Source organism: Myxine glutinosa, chromosome 5 (genome assembly GCF_964187855.1).
Source record: "Myxine glutinosa chromosome 5, kmMyxGlut1.1, whole genome shotgun sequence".
NCBI lineage: Eukaryota > Metazoa > Chordata > Myxini > Myxiniformes > Myxinidae > Myxine > Myxine glutinosa.
The window spans coordinates 143,795,558-143,812,136 of NC_136265.1; the positions used below are offsets into that span (position 1 = coordinate 143,795,558).

Here is a 16,579-nt window from a genome sequence, read left to right on the forward strand (position 1 = left end):
TATGATGTCACAGGAAATGGCAGCCAATGCAAGTCAAAATTTCAAAAGCAAAATTTATGATGTACTAAGTTACATTGGTGTTGATAACGTGTTAAAGTTTCGTAGAGCGAGCTATAACGGTTTTCTTGGAATTGTCTCCACAAAATGTGTGAGAATAATAATACTCACTGGAAGCCTAAAAATAATGATGCAGGTGACCTGATTAAAAAAGGGCAAACAGGTCGTCTGAGTTAAATCTCACTCGTTTCTGTTTTGGGCCATCTCCATATTACATCCACTAAAATGTATACAACTTAATAATAATAATAATAATTCATTTATTTTGTATAGCGCTTTTCCAGAAGCCCAAAGGCGCTTTGACAGAGTGGAAAACATAATGCATAACAATACATGAAAACAACAATTGCAAAAAGACAAGAATCAAGAAAACAAACAGCAGCGATATACGGCATATATATAAGACAAGAATCAAAAAGACAAGACAAGAATCAATAGGGAAATATTTAAAGCAAAAGGAGGGAGAAGGAGAAGAGATAGTCAGGGGTTAAATGCTGTGGGTTGAATGTTGAATGCAGCGTTGAACAGGTGGGTCTTTAGTGATGTTTTGAATGTGGTGAGTGAGGAGGAGTCTCTGATGGTGTGAGGTAGTGAGTTCCAGAGGGTGGGAGCAGCGATGGAGAAGGCCCTGTCCCCCCAGGATCTGAATTTGGTCCGGATGGAGGGGGTCAGGAGGTTGGTACCAGCAGAGCGGAGGTTGCGGGTGGGAGTGTGTCTGGAGAGGAGGTCAGCCAGGTAGGATGGGGCCAGGTTATGGAGGGCTTTGTATGTCAAGAGGAGGATTTTGTACTGGATTCTCTGGGGGATGGGGAGCCAGTGAAGCTTGTAAAGGACGGGGGTGATGTGGTCACGGGTCCGGGAATGAGTGAGTAGACGGGCAGCGGAGTTCTGAATGTATTGGAGTTTATTGGTGATTTTTGAGGGTGAACCATAGAGGAGGCTATTGCAGTAGTCCAGACGGGAGGTGATGAAGGCGTGGATGAGGGTTTCTGCAGCCGTGGAGGAGAGGGATGAGCGGAGACGGGCAATGTTTTTCAGGTGAAAGAAGGCTGACTTTGTGATCTGTTTAGTGTATTTGTCGAAGGAAAGGGTTTGGTCAAAGATGACGCCAAGATTCCGGATGTGAGGGGAGGTGGATACTGGGATACCGTCGATGTTGAGGGCAAAGTTATGGGTGGATTTTGTGAGCGTTTTTGGGCCAATGATGATTATTTCAGATTTATCACAGTTAAGCTTGAGGAAGTTGATTTGAAGCCAGGATTTTATTTCAGTGATGCAGTTTGTCAGGATAGAGTGGGTGTCGGTGGAGACGGACTTGGTGGAGATGAAAAGCTGGATGTCATCGGCGAAGCAGTGGAATTGGAGACCATGACGGCGGATTAAGTGACCGAGCGGGGACAGGTAAAGGATGAAGAGGAGGGGGCCAAGAACTGAACCTTGGGGGACACCTTGGGGGAGGGGAGCAGTGGGGGATTTGCAGTTATTGATGGAGATGAACTGGCATCTGTCAGAGAGGTATGATTTAATCCAAGAGAGGGCAGTGCCGGTGACGTTAAAGGTGGATTCAAGTCGGGTGAGGAGGATAGTGTGATCGATGGTGTCAAAGGCAGCGCTGAGGTCGAGGAGGACGAGAATGTTGAGGTTGCCAGCGTCAGAGGAGAGGAGAAGGTCGTTGGTGATTTTGAGGAGAGCAGTTTCAGTACTGTGGTTGGAGCGGAATCCGGATTGGAATGTTTCATACAAGTTATTGGCAGAGAGATGATGTTTGAGTTGAGTGGCTACAGCGCGTTCCAAAACTTTTGACAGAAAGGGTAGGTTGGAGATGGGTCTGAAGTTGTTTAGGGTGTCAGGGTTTAGACCAGGTTTTTTTAGAATGGGGGTAACAGCAGCAATTTTGAGGGAAGGTGGGACGATGCCTGTAGACAGGGAGGAGTTTATTGTTGCAATGATAAGTGGAGAGAGAGCAGGGAGGGAGGCTTTGACAAAGCTGGAGGGGATGGGGTCAAGAGTGCAGGTGGCAGTTTTCATTCCTATGAGGAGTTCAGAGAGGTCAGTAGGAGAGATTGGGGAGAACCGAGACAGGGGATGGCAGGACAAGGGGGGGCAGGTGGTTGGAGGGGGAGCGGGTGCGGCGGTGGTCAAGCTGTTGTAGATGTTGTCAATTTTGCGTTGGAAGAAAGAGAGGAAGGAGATGCAGTTGTCTACTGTGAATGACTGGGTGGTGGTGTTCAGGGGGCGGAGGAGTTTGTTTATTGTCGAGAAGAGTGCTTTTGGGTTTCCGGAGCCAGAGTGGATAATTTGAGAGTAGTAGGCAGAGCGGGCGCGGGAGAGGGCATCTTTGTAGTGTTGTATGTGGTCCTTGTAGGCTTGGGAGTGAACTGTGAGACCCGTTTTATTGCGGAGTCTTTCAAGTTGGCGAGCACGAGTTTTCATCAGGTGGAGTTCAGGGGTAAACCAGGGAGCAGAATGGGTGAAAGAAACTGTTTTGGTTTTTACAGGCGCAAGCTGGTCAAGGCAGGAGGAGAGAGTGTGGTTGTAGTAGTCAGTGAGGTCGGAAGGGGTGTGGAGGTCAATGAAGGGAGAAGTGGACATTTTTTCAGAGAGGGTGGATGAGAATGAGGTAGGTGAAAGAGCGTTTAGCTTACGGAAGTTGATTGTGCGATAATGCCTTGGTGTTGGGGCGGGGATGTTGATGGTCAGAGTGATGGCTAAGTGGTCAGAGAGGGTGAGGTCGGAGCCATAGAGATGGTGCAAATTTAATCCAGTGGAGCAGACAAGGTCCAAAATGTGACCACGGATATGGGTAGGAAAGTCGACATGTTGAGTGAGGTTAAAGCAGGTGAGTAAATCAGTGAAGTCAGTGGTTATTGTGGAGTCAGTGGAGTCCATGTGGATATTGAAATCACCAAGGAGGAGGATTGAGGGGGAGAGGGAACATAGCTGGGTCAGAAAGTAGGAGAAGTCAGACAGGAATGATGGGTGTGGTTTGGGAGGGCGGTAGACGACAGCCATGACTGACTGCGTGTGACCAGAGAGTTTTAAAGCCAGGTGTTCAAATGATGGAGCAGATGAGATGGAGATGAGGTTGGTCTTGATGTCTTGACGGTGGATAACGGCAATTCCACCACCTCGGCCCTCCGAGCGTGGTTTATTGACGTAGGAATATCCATTGGGTGTGGTGAGGTTGAGTGTGTAGTAGTCCAGAGGTTGTTGCCAGGTTTCGGTGAGACAGAGAAAGTCCAGTTTGTTATCCAGGATGTATTCGTTCAGGATGAGGCATTTATTGTTGAGGGACCGGGTGTTGAACAGGGTGAGCTTGATGTTGTTTTGAACAGCAGGGATGAATTCAGGTGATTTAGCCAGGGTTCGTAGGCAAGAGGTGCGATCGTGTGGGTTGCTGTGACCAGGTGCGCTGGGACGAAGAGTGAGAGTGCGCTGAGCCGACCAGAGGACGGGGATGGAGTGACCTGATTGCAAATAAACAAACTTGCGACCGGAGCCACGGTGAATGTACCTGGGTCGTCGGAGGAGTCCATTTGATTTGATGGCAGAGATGCATGATGGGGTGGAGCGGGTATTGAGCAGAAGAAGCCTTGCGGTGGAGTACTTCAGAGCCATGCCAGGCAGGAGCGAAGGGACGAGTACGAGGCCAAGGTCGAGGAGGCAAAGCGGCAAACGCAGCGGCAAACGACTGCAGCCGCTAATCAAGACCACAGCGGCAAACAAGGCCACAAGGCCACCGGCAAACAAGGCCACGGCCACAATCAACGGGAGCGGGCCTTTCGAATTCCGTATTCCGTACCATCAAAAGCAGATTCCGTTATCCAGCCGGAGAACACGCGGCACGTGCGGGTGTGAAAAGGCAGGACAGGTGTGAGATGTCAGGTCAGAAAGGTAGAAGCAGACCCTGTACATCCATCCAGTCGGAGAAGCGGCGAATATGCAACGCCAGCGTCCTCTCGCAACCGAACCCGGAAGTGAAAATCAAACTTACAATCCCTCCTCTTCAATGTGTTACACCTCTCTTCCCCCATCTTACATCCAATCCAGAGACTCTTCCCAAACCGGATTCTCTCTCCACTCCTTGAATACTTCACCTCCCTTTCTTTTTCTCAAATCTATTATTTCTAATTTAATATCCCACACATAATATCGATGTAATTGTAGACTTCGGATTTAACAAACTGAAAATGGTTGGGGACATGGGAATGAGACGCCGGAGAAGGAGGAGGAGGGAAACAAAAACTTAGCTAGAACGGCACCTGGTAGGACGCATAGCTACACCAGGGTGAACAGTTTACGTTTTGTATCCCACTTATAGACCGGATCTGCAATCCCTCCACAACATTTTGAAGTATCATGCCATACATCGTTTTTCGTCCTCAATCGTGAAGAACGCCCTGTTGCGCTCGATGGTGAAGGTGAAGAATCATCTCTCAATGGTGAAGAATCACTTTAAAATTCCTAGTATCTGCATCCGGACAATCACCAAAATCTGATAAATTCATCCTCGTCACACACTCAACTTGTCCAGCAAATTTGGTCTGAATACGTCCATAACTTTTTGAAATATCCTGCTCACAGACAGTCAGACAAACAGGAGTGAAAACATAACCTCCGCCCACCTTCGGTGGCAGAAGTAACTGGCAGGGGAAAGCAATGAAACTATAACAAAATATGGTAATGCACATTCCCTGCAAGATGGTCTTTATCTTTCCCTCCAATTACGGGCCAAAAAACCTCCTCCCACTCCCTCGATGCCTCTGTCAAACACAGGTAACACTGTGCAATTATTTGCTTTCCACCACCTCACAGCCCTTACTTTTGTCTCTACCCACAACTCTGCTTTTACTTTTTAATAACCTCCGTCCGTCGTCCACCCCCTCTTGACATAATACACAGACCACATGCCCCCTGACCTGGAAGAGATTGATGCAAATGACGGTCATACAACCCAAAGAGGGAAGACGTCCACCAACTAATGCTAATGTTTAATACTAATACTAACTAATAATAACTAATACTAACTAACGCTAATTAATTATATAAATAATTATAACGCTAATTATTAATAATTAGTTAGTAATAACTAATACTAACACTAATGTGACACCTAGTTTGAGGTCTGTCCAAGAAACCACAAATTTTGTGAGGCAGTGGCCGCCCACCTGTAAAGCACCAATCAAACAGTTGATCATTAGGTCAGGAATCGAACCCAGACTACAGCGAGTCTGAAAAGGAAGTACTTATTTATATTTTGTTATTGCTCAAGTAAAGCAATCACTATTTTTACATGAAGATATTAACCAAAATCTAATCATTTTGCCCTTTTCACACACCCAAACTCTCCACCAAATGTAGTCTGAATCAGTCCACAACTTTTTGATATATCCTGTTCACAGACAAACAGACAGATAGACACAAGGTGAAAGCATAACCTCTGCCCACCTGTAGAGGAGGTGCAGGTTGTGTGAGACACTTTCACCCTAAGTTGGTCAAAATCAGTGAGACGGACCATCCCAAGAAAGTGACTTACCACATTACATAGCTCATACTATGCTGAAAAGGCAACCAAATTACCATGCATGGAAACCGCACTGCATCCATTGCATTCTGAAGACTGTGATATTCATATGGAATTCTCAGAAATTATGCAGAAAGGTCTTGGAAGGATGACCGTCTTGAACTGTTTAATGACATTTTGTGGTTGGATGAAGCAACGTTCCATGTCAGGAGCATTATTAAATCGCCACTATTGTCATTCTTGGGCTGAACAATAGGTATTTACTGAAGCATCAAATGGCAAAAAAAAACAAGAGCAATCGGAGATTGCAAACCCTCGCCAGGATGTATTTTCAGTGGTTTTTAGGGCTTTTGTGTTAAAACAAATATGGCGGCCAAACCACATGACCGATAACGGCATCACTATTTTTTTTTTCTCCACTAATTTATTCCTAGATTATGCTCAAGAAATTTTATCTTGATCGGATGAAGTTTTGTACATGTCAAATTATGACGTCATAATGGAGGCACCTATGACATCATTATTAACACATTTTATTCCACATGGAGTTCTTTACAATGAGCCATGTCTCAATTTGTTCTATTCAGCGCTTTCGGAGATATAGAGGTGCAAAGTTTTTCGGTTTTTCCAAGATGGCGGGAAAACCATGTGACCTATGATGTCATAATTATCATTAAAAATTATATACGTGGAGTTGCACCTATGGTGAAAATTTCCTGTCAATCGGACCAACGGTTGCAGAGAAAAATCATATTTATTCTGTGCGGACAAACAGACAAACAAACGGACTCAAATGCAATACCCTCTCCTCAGGCGAGGGTAATTAGTAATACCTCGATTAGTTAACAAACTAGAGAGTTCATAGAACACCTTACCACAAGAGGTCTTGTGAAAAAAAGGACATGGGAAGGGTGTTTTAAACCCTTGCTTTGCGTGTTGCACTAAACGAGCAGCGCTAGGCGCCACCATATTTCTCCAAATGCTGAATCTCAGTTACTCTGCCCTCAGGGAATGGGACAAATTAATATTTTGTCCAAGTCCTGCTAAATGGAGGTATTTTGATACCAGCAAGAACGAATTTGTGTTCTCAAGTGTTCAAGTATATAATTCAATTGAAATAAAATAAAGTTTTAAAGGCTGTAGAGTTTGTTTTTTCCCGGAAGTTTATGCTGTTGCTGCATACGCCACCTTATTTAACACGTTACATTAGTTCCTCATTCCTGTTGTTTGTGTCCTTTATGAAGTCCTTAAAAAGTTTCCTGTTTGAAATGATTTTCCATTTTGTTTGATTGAAAACCAGACTGACAGATAGAGTAATGTTTTAACCCGACTCTTCAGTGAGCATGTGCAATCAGAATGACATGCCATGCATTTTCCACACCATTGCTAAACTGTAGGTTTGTTTTCAGATTCGTGTTCAAAATGCAACATTCAATTGAAATCAAGTTGTTCTTCGACCATAAACTGACATTTGTAGACAGAGAGACAAAGTGAATCAATTGCTTAACCCAGCTTTGTTAACCCAGCATGGGGTAGAAATAAGTTCACAATCGATAGTTACTTTCAGATACCTTATGGACAAAGGACTTAAACTTAAAGGTAAGTGTACCACCTTAAATGGACTTAAAGGTAAGTGTGCTACCTTAAGTGGGATTAAAGGTAAGTGTGCTACCTTAAATGGGCTTAAAGGTAAGTGTGCGACCTTAAATGCACTTAAAGGTAAGTGTGCTACCTCAAATGGGATTAAAGGTAAGTGTGCTACCTTAAATGGACTTAAAGGTAAGTGTGCCACATTAAATGGGCTTAAAGGTAAGTGTGCTACCTTAAATGGGATTAAAGGTAAGTGTGCTACCTTAAATGGACTTAAAGGTAAGTGTGCTACCTTAAATGGACTTAAAGGTAAGTGTGCTACCTTAAATGGGCTTAAAGGTAAGTGTGCTACCTTAAATGGACTTAAAGGTAAGTGTGCTACCTTAAATGGACTTAAAGGTAAGTGTGCTACCTTAAATGGGATTAAAGGCAAGTGTGCTACCTTAAATGGGCTTAAAGGTAAGTGTGCAACCTTAAATGGACTTAAAGGTAAGTGTGCTGCCTTAAATGGGATTAAAGGTAAGTGTGCTACATTAAATGGACTTAAAGGTAAGTGTGCTACATTAAATGGGCTTAAAGGTAAGTGTGCTACCTTAAATGGGATTAAAGGTAAGTGTGCTACCTTAAATGGGCTTAAAGGTAAGTGTACTACCTTAAATGGACTGAAAGGTAAGTGTGCTACCTTAAATGGACTTAAAGGTAAGTGTGCTACCTTAAATGGACTTAAAGGTAAGTGTGCTACCTTAAATGGACTTAAAGGTAAGTGTGCTACCTCAAATGGACTTAAAGGTAAGTGTGCTACCTCAAATGGACTTAAAGGTAAGTGTGCTACCTTAAATGGGACTAAAGGTAAGTGTGCTACCTTAAATGGGATTAAAGGTAAGTGTGATACCTTAAATGGGCTTAAAGGTAAGTGTGCTACCTTAAATGGGATTAAAGGTAAGTGTGCGACCTGAAATGTGATTAAAGGCAAGTGTGCTACCTCAAATGCGATTAAAGGTAAGTGTGCTACCTTAAATGGGCTTAAAGGTAAGTGTGCTACCTTAAATGGGATTAAAGGTAAGTGCGCAACTTGAAATGTGATTAAAGGTAAGTGTGCTACCTCAAATGCGATTAAAGGTAGGTGTGCTACCTTAAATGGACTTAAAGGTAAGTGTGCTACCTTAAATGGACTTAAAGGTAAGTGTGTAAAATTAAATGGGCTTAAAGGTAAGTGTGCTACCTTAAATGGACTTAAAGGTAAGTGTGCTACCTTAAATGGACTTAAAGGTAAGTGTGCTACCTTAAATGGACTTAAAGGTAAGTGTGCTACCTTAAATGGGACGAAAGGTAAGTGTGCTACCTTAAATGGGATTAAAGGTAAGTGTGATACCTTAAATGAGCTTAAAGGTAAGTGTGCTACCTTAAATGGGATTAAAGGTAAGTGTGCTACCTTAAATGGGACTAAAGGTAAGTGTGCTACCTTAAATGGGATTAAAGATAAGTGTGCTACCTCAAATGCAATTAAAGGTAAGTGTGCTACCTCAAATGCGATTAAAGGTAAGTGTGCTACCTTAAATGGACTTAAAGGTAAGTGTGCTGCCTTAAATAGACTTGAAGGTAAGTGTGCTACCTTAAGTCCATTTAAGGAATCAAGTCCTTAAATGGACTTAAAGGTCCATTTTGTCTGTGAACAGGATACATCAAAAAGGTTGTGTGCTCGCCACCTGTTTTCCACCTTCACCATGTTATCGGCCCAACACCTCACAGGTACAAAGCATCAGTCAATTTAACTTTTTAAAAGTAATCTACTTTCATACATACGTCATTGTTGTCCACAAACTACAACTACAAGCGCATGTCCTCATGGATGTAAACAGATGTCAAAAGGTCAGAGAAACAACGAAGCGAATCAGCAGCACAAAGCAGCTTCTTGCTAGATATTAACCAAACTCATGAAATGCTTCTTGAAAATCATTCTTCTTATTATTAGCATATCAAACTGCTCTATCACCAATTTCCGAATGAGTGAAAGCATTTTGATCCTCTTTAGCTGCACAACCTGGTTAAATCCCCATCAGCAGACGTGGACACCAAGGGAGAGCTGTTTTAAACAGCAAAACCTCTTTACTTCCAGCACAACATAGCTAGAGCATCATTATGATGCATTTATAAATATAACCTCCCAAGAGATCCAAGTGTCTGAAACTGGCGTTGTGAGGCCTATCCTTGGCTATTCAAGTACACACACCCGAACAAGCCTAGCATGGCGCCTGAACCATACCGATGCTCGGAAGACCGAACTCGATGAGCTTCGTCCGCAGATCGATGACGTTCCAACTGCTGAAGGCAGAAAGATCCACGCCGGGAGGCGCGTCCGCCATGGCTGTCACGCGCCACTTCCACCGGAAACGGTTCTTAACGAACCGGAAATGTCGCTCCTTACTATATTTTCATTAACTTCGATACATATTATGTTCCAACAAATGATGATTGTTGTTGGTCTTCGAAACATCCTTTCAGGTGTATCATTACTGATAATGAGATGGAATAAAATTTCGATTGGAAAATTACAATTCAACACGAATGCGCTCGCGAGCTCTTTGAACGTAATTCGTAAATATTCCTGATTCGAACGGACATCGCGACGCAAACACAACACAAAGCAAAGCAAAGTCAAGTGCACGAGTTCCGAGTTATCCTGCATTTAAATTAACGTGTGCTCAATCCACCGACGAACAATACGACAATAAAAATTAAAAATTAATTTACAGTAATAAGAAAAATTATGAATGTTGTGGAGATTGTAAAAAAAAAAAAACATTTAAAATCACACGATGTAAAAAGAGCCGATAAGTTGTACGATTATATGTTGTTCTCGAAAGAAATCTCTAATAATTCAACAACAACAACCACTCGGCGATCGTGAAAGAGGAAACGGTTCATCCAAGATGGCGGCGCCCAGGAGCTCGCCCTCGATGTGAATGGCAACACAAACTGAGTGGCAGCGCTAACATCCTATTTTCAACAACAACACTTCTCCATTCACTATTGCCCTCAAGTTTCAGAGAAAACTCATCGAATGTGAGTTTATCTTTTATTGTTACTTCAGTCACAGTACAGAACGAATTGCACTTTGATGAAACGTTGACAGTTTACACATTTAGCATTTAATATGTAAACTCCAAGTAATGTCTTCGCTGTTTGTAAACCCCAGATAATTTTTGATATAGCAGTAAATATATGAGTGTGCTATTAGTATTACATTCATAAACCTTGTTCTTCGTGGTTGCATTTCGAGCCTAACGAACGTGAAATTTGAATGATCCAAAAGTAGTTTTCTTTTTAAACCCACAACAAGCATCTTGGTTATGGTTATGCTTATGGTTATCATGCTGAGACCACACCGTGCAGTCACACCATGTGACAGGTTTACACTCCTTGTGACGTTTTTATAATTGGACCTACTCACACGATGGATTGATGGATGTATGCGAGTCGGGGGCTACGATGCTTCATGAACTGCAGACGTATTACTGGCTCAATAATAATAACAATAATAATAATAATAATAATAACAACGAGAACTGCCACTTTAAAACTGCTGGCAGTGATGACCGGTTTACTCGCACCCACTTTTGATACAACACCAGTTTTCATACAACCCCACTTTTGATACAACCCCACTTTCATTGGACATGCTTTGCCACAACCCCCTTGGATACAACCCTGATAAACACACACACACACACACACACACACACACACACACACACCCACACACACACCCCCCCCTTCACACACACACACACACACACACACACACACACACACACACACATCCCCCCTCCCCCCACACGCACACCCCTCCACGCATGCACACCCCTCCACGCATACACACACACACACATCCAACCCCCCCCTCCTTCACCCCCCCCCTCCACATACACACATATCCACCCCCCCCAAACCCACACACCCAGACACAAACACCCCCACACCCCTCCCCCACATGCACACCCCTCCCCACATACACACACACACCCCCCACCTCCACACACACACACACACACACACACCCACACACACACACATCTGCCCCCCCCTCTATACGCACACCCCAACCCCACCACCCACACACACACACATATCCACCACCCCCCCCCCCACCCACACACACACACAGACATCCACGCACACACACACACACACACACACACATTCCCCCTCCCCCCACATGCACATCCCTCCACACACACACACACACACACACACACACACACACACACACACACACACACACACACACACACACACACACACACATCCAACCCTCCCTCCTCCACACGCACACCCCAACCCCCTCCAACCTCCACACACACGCACATATCCACCCCCCCCCCCCCGACACATCCACCCCCCCCCCCCACACACACACACACACAGACATCCACACACATCCACACACATGCACATCCACACATCCAACCCCTCCTCCTCCACACGCACACCCCACCCCCCCACATACACACATATCCACCCCCCCCTCCTCCACATTCACACCCCAACCCCTCCCCACACCCACACACACATCCACACACACACATCCCCCCACACACATCCCCTCACACACAAATCCCCACACACACACATCCCCACACACACATCCACACCCACATCCCCCCCTCCACACACACACACACACACACACACACACACACACACACACACCCCACATGCACACCCCTCCACACACACACACACACACACACACACACACACACACACACACACCTCCCCCCCACCACACACACACCAACCCCCCCCCCCCTACACACACACACCAACCCCCCCCCCACACACACACACACACATCCCTCTCCCCCCCCCCCCCCCCACCCACACACACACCCACACACACATCTCGACATGTCAATCCATGCACTGATTGCAGAAAAAGCCATTTTAAAAAGAAAATTAACCTGAAATTGCAGACAGAATTATTCATTTTGTCTGAGAAGCAAAACGATTCTTCTTCTTCATTAGGTTCTCAACTTTGTGTGAAATGCGATCTAGTTAAAAAAATTCAGAATTTGAACAAATCTGTTTCATTCGTTTGTTAATATGCCTCACCTATTGACAAATCCTCAATTGGAATTTCATTTGAGGTTGAAATGACGTGGGAGATCGTGTGATAGTGATAACGTCCTTTGGAAGGACAAAGTGTGCGTTCTTCTTCTTCAGTTCCACAAACTTTGTGTGAAATGCGATCGATTTAAAAAAAATCAGAATTTGAGCAAATCTGTTTCATTCGTTTGTTAATAGACCTCATCTATTGACAAATCTTCAATTTGAATTTCATTTGAGGTTGAAATGACTGCGGGAGATCGTGTGACTGATCACGTCCTGGAAGGACAAAACGATTCTTCTTCTTCTTTAGTTTTCTAACAACTGTGTGAATTGCGATCGATATAAAAAAAATCAGAATTTCACCAAATCTGTTTCATTCGTTTGTTAATATGCCTCACCTGTTGAGAAATCTGCAATTGAAATTTTATTTGAGGTTCAAATGACCGCTGGAGATCGCGTTGTCGTGAGCATGTTCTGGAAGGACAAAATGGTAGGTTTCTTCTTCTTTCAACAATAAAGACATAGCTTCGAGACCGTACATCCAATCATCTTGAAATTTTGCACACTTCTGCCGATTAATCAGAGCGACATTGCATTAAAAATTAAAGTCGATCCATGTGGTGGTTCAAGATTTACAAGCTTTTTAAAATTTAACTTCCATTATTTATTGCAGCCAAACCATGTGACTTATCAAAACGTCTCAAGTAACATTGAAACATCCCCCCATGTGGAACATTTTTGTAAAGTTTCCACTCGATATCTCCACAAATTATGGAGGTGATACCATTTCTAGTTTGAGCTTTAAAACGTCATAACTCTGAAACCATGTGTCGGATGACGTCGTGCTCGTTGACTTTTTTGTTCGTCATGGGTATGCGAATACGCATGCCAAGTTTGGGCTCGATCCGTTCAGCCGTTGCGGAGAAAAAGGGTTTTTTGTGTTTTTTCACGAAAAACAAGATGGCGGCCGAACCATGTGACGCATGACTTCGAATTTTTTTCAATCTGAGTTTTTTTTAACTAAGCATCTGGGAAAAAAATCCCATTTTCGGGGGAGAAAATTTTTTGTTTGACGAATTCTAACCTCTTAACGTTAGCATTTTTAATATACTCGATACACATGTCTTTTGTTCCCATTGAAGAGTTCTTTAGAATGAGCCATTCCTCAAATTTTTCCATTGAGCCGTTTCGGAGATACAGAGGGGAAAAGTTGAATTTGTTTTACAAGATGGCGCCAATACCACGCACGTGACCCATGACGTCATAATTAGCATTAAGAAATTCTAGGAGCCGAGACGATCATTTGATGAAAATTTCCTGTCAATCCGACCAGTGGGGTTGCTGAGAACATTAATTATGAAGTTTTCGGAGGTGCAAAATAGGGCGGAAGAATAATAATAAGAAAAACTCTAGCAGTAATAATAGGTTACTCTCCATTTCATGGAGAGTAAACCTAACAAGTGGAGATACAATCAAAGTACACTGCCCATGCCAAATAAATAAATAACATCCTCCAGTGTGCGGCGATGCCGCCTTGCAGCACATGGAGACGGAATTGCGAGTGACCAGTGTCCAATGAATTGATGGATTCATTGATTAATTGCGTCATTCAAATAAATACATACAAGTAAAATAATAAATATCTTAATCAATTGGTTAATAGCATACCCAAACCACCACTGCTTCATCCAAATCTGTAACTTTTTGAAAAATAATTAAGTAATTAATTAAAAAATTAAATATTTCATTGATTAATTGATTAATCGATAAATCAAAAATACCCTTTATAGCTTAATCACATGGTCACTGTCGTGTCCAAGTATCAGCTGCCGAGCTCAAAAGGTGCCTGATATATTGCCCAGATTAGAAAGAAAATAAATAAGTGATTGATTAAAATAAATAATAATCGTAAAATAATTAATTTCTTCATCAATTGGTTAATAGCATACCTAAACCACCTCTGCTTCATTCGAATCTGTAACTTTTAGAAAAATAATTAAGTAATCAATTGAAAAATTATATATTTTATTGATTAATTGATTAATCTATAAATCAAAAATATCCTTTATAGCCAAATCACTTGGTCATTGTCATGTCCAAATATCGGCTCCATAACTCAAAATGTGCCTGCGATATTGCCCAGATGAGAAAAAAAAAGTGATTAAATAAATCGATAATAATTAATTGATTAATAAAAAATATGAATAATGCTTTTGCCAAAGCCACTTGCTCACTATTGTGCCAAAATGTCCGCTTCCTAGCTCAAAGGATGGCTGAGATATCGCACTGACAAACAAACAAGAAGGAAAACAAACCGAGTGAAAACCGAGCACACCCTTTTGGCGCGCGTCATCACCGGGTGCCGAAGTTCGGTGCCCGGCGATAACCTCGTGCAGCGCCTGGAAATGGAATAAGGAGGGGCGGTGTACAATAATAATCCTTACTAATATGAAATAGGCAAAGCCTAGAAACGAATGAAGAACTGGAGAAAACGAAATAACTGAAAAATAATTACAGGAATAAAAAAAAAAAAAAAAAACATCACGCAATTGTGTCAACATTATATATACACACCTACTTGGACAAACCTCATATACTACCGCTTGATTTTCACTCAAGTTATTCAAGGTGGTAACATAGTTGACACGATTTCCAAACATGGTGGGTTAGAGAGTTTCTTCTTATTCATTTTGCATCTGAAGTCGCCTCGAGCTGCGTTAAACTCAAACTAATTTTTATCTACGGTATGTTATCCCAGTTGTCTTCATGTGTTCTAGTCTACAAAAGATAATAATAGCAGTAACCCACCACAGTGACCGAAATTTCCCACCCCCGGGAGCATGAAACGGGGTTCAAATCCAAAATCGTAATATATTTCATTCATATAACACAGAAATACATAACACAGTAAACGAACACATCTTACTATAATTCACCAAATGTCTGTCCGTCCGTCCGTTCCTAGGTACCGCAAAAACGGCTGAACCGATCGCAACGAAATTTTGGGCGGGTAATCCTGGGACCCCCTGTAGTAAAATAGGCTATATTGTTTTTCCATTTTTTTTTCCATTTTTTTTCCCCAATTTTCCAGTTTTTCCAAACCCCCTGGAGTAAAATAGGCTAAATTGTTTTTCCAATTTTTTCCCAATTTTTCCAATTTCCCAATTTTCCAGTTTTTCCAAACCCCCTGGAGTAAAATAGCGACATTGTTTTTCCAATTTTCCCAAACACTATGGAATAATATTTACCGATATGAACAGTGATTTGGCCTTTATTGAAATTCTACAAATACTGTTTAGATTTTGATAATTTGTGTGTGATATGATTTAACGGATGTTTGTATAAATCGTTTAAAATAAAAAAAACCCTTCAATTTTTCATATTTTGCCTTTTCATTTGGGCCTCCTAATTGAAGGTCCGTAGGGTCCGTAGGGCCCATAGGGTGGGTACCGTTGCTAGTTTATATAATTTCACCTTTACCTGACAAAGGGGGACTTTGAAAGTTGCCAAAGCCCCTCGGTTTCCCACTTTGGTCAAATGAAGGGTTCACTCCAGGTGCTAATTTGAAACACCATTAGGGGCAAACAGAACAATGAGCTGTGTCTTATGTCTCAGTACCATTCTTCAAGTGAAGATAATTGAGTGTCCATGAAACTTGCCTCCCTCATGCCAGACAGGAAGTCACACGATCTGCATTCCCTAGTGTTTAAGCTTAACCACCAATGGCGAAGTTACACAGATACTGGTTTTTATTTGCCTTCATTTATCAGGTTCAACCAGATAACGAGTCGAAGATGAATACCAAAAAACTCTAAAAAGACAAGTCGACAAAGACAAGATTTTTGTACTATAAGACAACACAGCAAGATATTTCAACCTATCCATGTCACCAATGCAATACAGTTAATTGAAAATCAAGTGTTCATGTGTGTGGCATATAAAGTTTTGATTAATCTGAAAAGTGCAGATAAATTTCAAAGTAATTTTCTTCATGTCGATAATGTACCGTGCATTTAAACAAGCAACTATCTACTTGTATTCCTGGTTCTGGCCCAGAATTCTGAAGGCATCACGTTAACTTAAAACTATTGGACAAAAGAACAGGTCAACCACTCACATCAATAATGCATGTGTACATCAGCTGACTGTACATCAGCCAGTACACCATCCCTCCCAAGGGACATCAAGCCTCTTGGTTCAAAGCCATTTACAAAATACACAGAGGTTTGTCATTTATTAATATTTTCCCTGAATCCATATGTTTAATGCTCTTTTAATCATTGTTTTGGAGAAAACTGT

General features: G+C 42.5%; 2 protein-coding genes across 4 annotated transcripts in view; one reads left to right on the forward strand and one right to left on the reverse strand.

Moving 5' to 3' along the window:
- Positions 1-9,910, reverse strand: part of SF3B2 (splicing factor 3b subunit 2) — a 62,617-nt gene extending 52,707 nt beyond the window's left edge. Inside the window, exon 1 of one of the 3 annotated variants that reach the window (XM_068135652.2) lies at positions 9,435-9,910. In XM_068135652.2, coding sequence (XP_067991753.2) covers positions 9,435-9,534 — 100 coding nt within the window. In that variant the 5' untranslated portion in view covers positions 9,535-9,910. Of the gene's footprint in view, positions 1-9,401 lie in introns of all 3 variants that reach the window. The other 2 variants (XM_068135654.2, XM_068135653.2) reach the window with 2 other exon arrangements.
- A 160-nt stretch (positions 9,911-10,070) lies between these two features.
- The window catches only part of MRPL11 (mitochondrial ribosomal protein L11), a 193,399-nt gene continuing 186,890 nt past the window's right edge, over positions 10,071-16,579 (forward strand). Inside the window, exon 1 of the mRNA XM_068135657.2 lies at positions 10,071-10,234. The gene's annotated coding sequence lies outside the window, so the exon portion shown is untranslated. The remainder of the gene's footprint in view (positions 10,235-16,579) is intronic.